Below are 6381 nucleotides of genomic sequence, written 5' to 3'. Positions count from 1 at the left end.
TCTATTGAACATTTGAAAATAATAATAATGATATCAGTCAAATTCATCTTTAACTTTGGCTACTGTGTGCTTTGATTCTTTTGTCGGTAAAATAATTACACTCAAGATACAAATATAGGGAGGAGGCAAAAGCTTACAAAAAAACTATTACACCAAATGGATACTGAAAATGTAACCAGATGAACTGATGAACAAGAAATCCATAAGTTTTAAGAGGCTCTGTTTTATTTACACGATACTATCATGGGTTTATTATGATAGCAATTATTTTATTTTATCATCATTACCAGTATATAAGTGAGACTTCTAAATGTGTATAGGGTTTTATTTTTTTACTTGTATTTTTATCTTTCTTTTTATCTTGTCACTTTTTATGACTATGGACTATGGGCCTCACTTTCTTAAAAAATATTGTAAAACTATGCATGTAAACACAAATCTCTGTCCTTTCTTTTGTTTTTAAAGGATGTTATTTTCATGTCCCAAACCGGACTGAAGTTACATGTAACTACCACTCCAAGCCAGATAAGAGCGCTGTTGCACATTTTATTGTAATTGTGTTTCCCTTGTTTTCCACGAAGAAGACGTTGTCTAGTCTGTGATTGGTCTTTGCGTTGCCAAGACATCACTACAGTTTACAAATATGTCGACTTTATAACATGAGGTGGACCAAATGGCTAACCTGTTTGATATAACGTTATTATGTTCCCCTTTATACGTTTCGCGCCATGTCACATGCGCTTTACTCTTCATCTCTTTGGCTCAAACTCAAAACGTTGTCGGTAAGACCTTTTAATATTTACCGCTAACTAGCAAACCCAGCTAAAGCTAAATAACTAAATAACTAGCCAAGAGTGAGCTAGAATTCAATCGTGCTTATGTTAAAAGTTACACCCGTTAAGTCATTTTATGGTGCTAACATGTGAAGCAGTAAACAGAAATATTACCGTTGTGTTGAACAGTTTTCCAGCCGTCATATCTCACTGCAACTGGACCAACGGTCACTGCATTTCTGCTCGGAAACACGTCAGACATCTCTCTGAATCTGAGGACAGCATCTCCTTCTAACACAACAGGTAAAACTACAACTTCCTGTCCATGCAAGATCATGCAATCTTTTGGCATTTTTGACAGATTTGGTGGATGGTGATGTTTCGTTTTCTTTTACAGGAAGCATTGATTCTCCATCATGTGTAGCAGAGCTAACACAGTGGGTGCTCACAAGGGAACAGGTTGGAAAGGTAAGAAGCCGTTTGCAGGCCATGAAAAATTATTAATAAAGAACATTTCAGATTTCCAGATCTTGACATCAAATAATAGAAGGAATTAGGCCTAAAAGTAGGAGACACTGGACTGAACATTTAGCTTCTCCTTTCTCTTTTTCCTCTTTTTTCTGTACCTCAGCCTGTCTCTCTCGTGAACATGCACACTCACAGACACAAATGCACATTAAAACAGACACTATGTATTTACATACCGGGTTTACCCCTGAAAACCCCTGAGTGAGAGATGTGGTGTCAAACACTTTGTCCACATAGCTTACTGAAAAAATAAAAAAGTGAAAAATCCACTTGTAACCAAACATTTCCATCATATGCACAGATAATGTTGAAATATTGCTTGAGTAAGATGTGGTTAGACAGGGTTTAATCAAATAAAAACACAGTTACAGTTAATTTAATAGAGCTGATTATAGTGTGAACATAAGTTTTTTTTTTAATGTTTCATGTTTGTTCATCATTTCTGGTGTCACAGACTGCAGTTCGGATTCAGCTGAGACTGGATAAAAGTCTGCATTTGTGTGGTGAGAATGAGACGGACACAGACTGCTGTCCAAAGCCACTGTGTGTCCTGGAGACCCTTCAGGTGTCTGCATGTGTGGGCGGCACACCTCAGGCATCACTGTTGATCCAGGCCAGAATACACGCCCTGTTGGTTCCTGCTAATACCGGATCTGGTAATTCAGATAACACTTATCTAATCATAATGGGTCTTCATAGAGAGTACCACATTTTGACAAATATATCATAAATCATATCCATTTTCAGATAATAAAACAGTAATTCCAAACCAAGTGTACCAACCACTGGGCTCCTGTCCCTGTGACCTCACACTCAGATCATGTGATGTACGCTGCTGCTGTGACAAGGTGTTTACATCTCTCACATTATTACATTTTTTAACAAGAAAACAGTGCATTTCAGACGAATGTATGTATGTATTATTTAAAAATGACTTATTTGTCTTCCATTCAAACAGGACTGTTCCACTGAAGATTTGGAGCTGTTTGTGTCTGACTGTCTCCCAGGGCCCTTTGGTGGACAGGTCTCTCCTGCTCCAGATTATCAGTGCTCTGTGCAGTCCTCTGAAAACTCTCCAGATTGGTTTCCATTTTTATGTGTCAATTCTCCAGCTGAAAACAACCCCTACCTTGGACTCTTTTACCAGGGAAATGCAATGTGAGAAATTAGTAAATACATTTCTTTTTTATTGTGTGATTCATTTAAACAATTTTGTGTCATGTTTTCATTATTGATCTTTTGTTCTTTGACTTGTCTAGCACACCTAAACCTGGCCCATCCTTCCAAAGTCCTGTGTTGTCAGCACCAGTGCCAGTTAATGTTTATATTCAAGGAAGTCCCATTTTCACATTAAATGACCAGTACTTCACTATTCCTCAGGTTAGTTGTGTTTATGTTATTTTTCAATCCATATTTTTTAGATTATATTTTGTCAAAGCAACATTGTTAATCCGGTATTACAAACTAATGCCTTTTATATTTCTGTTTCACAGAAGGTGCTTGGGCAGTGTGTAAACAATGCTCCTGTAGCATTTTTGAAAAATTTTGAAGTAGAGTGTGCAACTGTGTTACGCTCCTGTCCAACAGGACCTCCCTTACAGACACTCCCAACAGATTTAAGGATAAAAGTGAAGAATGGGCAAGGGGGTATGTTTAATATGCTAAACATATGGTAGCAATGCTTTCATACATTCTGAGCTCTTTGGATGCATATGTCTTTATTCTGTTTTTTTATGTATATTTTTTCATGTATTCCAGGTGAAGTAATGGTGGATGTAATTGATGAAGTGGCCACTGATCTGAGTCAGTTTGTTTCAAGCACAGATTCAGGTATGGAGATTACAACATATCATTACTAAAACAACTTAAACTAAAAATTAACATTAATGTTGAAACTTACCATTTCCCTGAAGACGAGGGTCTGGTTTGTGAGAATGTGACCTTAGCGCTGGATTATCAATTCTACTGGAAAGGAAACGGCATCACAAGTATCACACTGACTCGCACTGTTGGGACCATCACTTTAAATAGTATTGGTAAGTGCCCATAACACTTGTCCATAATTGATAGATCTGTTTGATGTAATTTGTGCTCATTCCTGCAATTCTGTCTCCTGGACAGTGGCGTTAACTACAAAGTATTCTGCCGTTTTTCTAAATGGCGAATTCATGGCTGAGCCCAACTCAGGGAATCCAGGTGAGAGCAAGATGAAATGCTTTAACCTGAGAATGGTTTTGTACGTAAAATGTACCTATTACAGTGGGTAACACCCACACACTTTAATTGACAGGATATCAGGTGGGAAGGCCTGTTATTGCTGGATTTGTGGACACGTTGGACAATGATACTGACTCTGTACAGAGGACATCACTCAATCTTTGGAAGCCAGGTAAAACCCGTTAAGTCAAGTTGTTCATTACTGACTCCCTGCATGTAGCATAATAGTGAATTTTGTATATTTTAAACAAAACAAGATGACAAAGACGATACCATTTTTTGATCTGGCTAACAGTGAGTAATGGCCACTGTTCCACTGCTGAGACAAAACCAGTTCTGTTTGGGGAGAATTCAACATCAGGATGCCTGCTCGCCATCAGCCAACAGAATCTGACTCAGTGTGATCTCCTGAGGTCAGTGGGTCAGCATGAGTTAATGTGTTATCTAATATGTATTTGTGCTGTGGTAAAACATAATGTTTTTTCTCCTTTAGGGAGACTGTAAGTTCTCTCCAGGCTGATTTAATTACGGCCACACTTGTGGCAAAGAGTGGAAACCCAGATCCTCTAACTATGACAGAGTGGGTGAACATAAGCTGTAAGTACATAAATACAGTTCATACAAAGGTTTCTTTTTATACAATGCATGTATGTTTTTTGTAATGAGATGATACATTTGTGGTTCTAACTAAATGTTACGCACGTATCATTTTCAGTTGTGACACTGAACTCAAGCACAACGATGGAAGACACCACAAGTTCATGCCATGGGGTTCCATCTCACCAGCATATCCATGTTTGGAGTCTTATCACTGGTATAGTGGAAGGTGTTCCTCAAAGAGAAATCCAGGCTTTGCAAGTCAGGTGTGTATCAGGTGCAATATATTCCTTACAATGCACAGTGTAACTTGTATTCTCATTTCGGGAGGTGCTGTTAATAGGACGAGATGTCAGGCATCTTGTGAAGTTTTTTTTTTTTTACAAAAAATAGCAGCTTTTGCAATTTAACAATTTGGTTCTATTACATTTCAATATTGATTTGAATTGAATTAAACATTTTGCCGTATTTATCACTATATGTTCTTATTCCCCATAGTATTCATGTAGTCATGAAAACCAAAAATCTTATTTTGGTCATTTGCAGCTCCAGCTTGTCCCACTGGGCCCTGGATTGTGGAGGAGGTGATGTCTCTCCATGTGTGGACCCAATGGAGTCTCAGTTGTTCCCCATCACATCCTCGGTCACCTTTATTGACATTCCTGTCGACACAGGACCACCAAAAACCAGGTAAGACTGACCTTGATGAAAAGAGTTGTGAACTTGAGCCAAATAACTTGCATGAGCTAGCTGACTGGTTCTAACCCAGAGTGTAATGATTTGTTTGTATTTTTTTACCCCAGGTTTCAAATCAACTTCACAGAGTATGACTGCAACAGGAATGATGTATGTTGGCCTGAGCTCGCCTTCCCCATCACCAAGTATTACACAGGTGGGACTTTATATAATCTTAGATAGTCTGGCCAGTAGTTTATTGTCTCCTGTAGTTCATTGCTCAGTAGATTCGAACTACAGCTGGAAAACATTTCTGCAAGAATCACGACTTTCGTATAACAATGGATCCTGACAGTACAATTACTGACTAATTTTACCTTTATCCTCCCCAGGTGAGCCATATTCTCAGTCACTGGCTAAGGGCCTTATCTTAGTCTTCTTCTTTATTGCTGCCTCAATTCTTGGGACTCCGTGGAGACAAATCCGACAGGCGTGGAAATAATGCGGCTCTGAAAAGCTCTGAGAAAATGCTGAGAAAGACACAGATGGAGGGATAATGGTAGAGGGAGACGCTAAAGAAGATGATGTATTTATTGTAACTTAATTGTAAATGCTGATTTTTCCACTAGACATTGTACATATTTATATAGTTTTTACATGTTTGTAATGTTTATGGCAATGTAAAAAGTTGTATTGGTGCAACATTCTGGAATAAACTTATTTTTTATCTATCACTTATTTAGGTACAATCTCTCAACATGCTTTTGATAACATATTATTGATAGATTTGAAAGTGCTTAAGCCTCTTGTGCAATCTTCTAATTCAGTTGCTGCAAGGTTCAGTTCTGGGTCATTGTTTATTCAGTTTTTAGATGTCACCACAAGGGGGCATCATTCACGAGCACAAAACTGTTTCAATGTTAAGCAGATAACATAAAACATACCAGATATAGATGACTAAATATTTCATCTAACTAACTATACCAAAGATGTATCTGATTTGTGTGTCTATCACCTCGTTTGCCCCTCAAGACGAGGAAGGGGGTGAAGGAGGTTGCTATGACTAAAAGCACAGAGTATATGCACCTTGGTGTGAGTACATTAGAAGACTCACCTGGAAGAAAACGTGAAGGCTTTCAGTCCTATTAAGAACCTAGGGTAGAGGTGCACCCCAGCCTCTTGTGGCTGAAATGAATATTACAACAACAACAAAAAGTATTCTTTTATTTTTCACCTCTTATTACTTGAAGGGAAAAGCGCTCTGTTTTTCTCTTCTGTTTCACAGAGGGGGGAAAGGAACACATGAACACAGAAGAGAAAACAATTTAGATAAAATCACTTGGAAAATGGATCACCAGATTGTATAGACTTGTAAAAAGCTCTGGTGGCCGACTTTTGTCTAAGTATCAATCAAGGAAAATGTGAAAAGTGGATACTTTGTGTGTGCCCTTCATGTGTCAACATTCGCCTTTAGACTTGACGCAGGGCGCAAAGGCCCAAGTCAGACTGAACGTGTAGTGCGCAGACTCCAGCGGCCGGCGGTGATTGGTCAAAGGTACATTCACTGCTGTGGAAGTTGGTCGTATTCAAC

General features: G+C 38.5%; 1 protein-coding gene across 1 annotated transcript; it reads left to right on the top strand.

Annotated features, from left to right (window-relative positions):
• Window positions 1-626: 626 nt before the first annotated feature.
• On the top strand, window positions 627-5521 carry tctn2 (tectonic family member 2). Its single transcript, XM_059337392.1, has 18 exons — window positions 627-782; window positions 963-1076; window positions 1171-1241; window positions 1756-1957; window positions 2049-2149; window positions 2260-2459; window positions 2561-2681; window positions 2795-2948; window positions 3060-3131; window positions 3215-3337; window positions 3423-3497; window positions 3592-3690; window positions 3814-3931; window positions 4012-4115; window positions 4234-4381; window positions 4662-4805; window positions 4919-5007; window positions 5183-5521. The coding sequence occupies exons 1-18, from the start codon at window positions 674-676 to the stop codon at window positions 5290-5292; spliced, it is 2154 nt and encodes a 717-aa protein (XP_059193375.1). The 5' UTR covers window positions 627-673; the 3' UTR covers window positions 5293-5521.
• Window positions 5522-6381: the final 860 nt, after the last annotated feature.

Source organism: Centropristis striata, chromosome 7, assembly GCF_030273125.1.
Source record: "Centropristis striata isolate RG_2023a ecotype Rhode Island chromosome 7, C.striata_1.0, whole genome shotgun sequence".
In the NCBI taxonomy this organism is placed as follows: domain Eukaryota; kingdom Metazoa; phylum Chordata; class Actinopteri; order Perciformes; family Serranidae; genus Centropristis; species Centropristis striata.
This window is presented reverse-complemented; position numbering and strand designations above follow the sequence as displayed.

What these genes read in the sequence shown, in the direction of transcription:
- tctn2 (XM_059337392.1), top strand. Translation starts at nt 674, where the DNA reads ATGGCTAACCTGTTTGATATAACGTTATTATGTTCCCCTTTATACGTT. An exon ending in TCAAACTCAAAACGTTGTCG is followed by an intron (nt 783 to 962) that starts GTAAGACCTTTT and finishes TGTGTTGAACAG; the next exon opens with TTTTCCAGCCGTCATATCTC. An exon ending in TACGCTGCTGCTGTGACAAG is followed by an intron (nt 2,150 to 2,259) that starts GTGTTTACATCT and finishes CCATTCAAACAG; the next exon opens with GACTGTTCCACTGAAGATTT.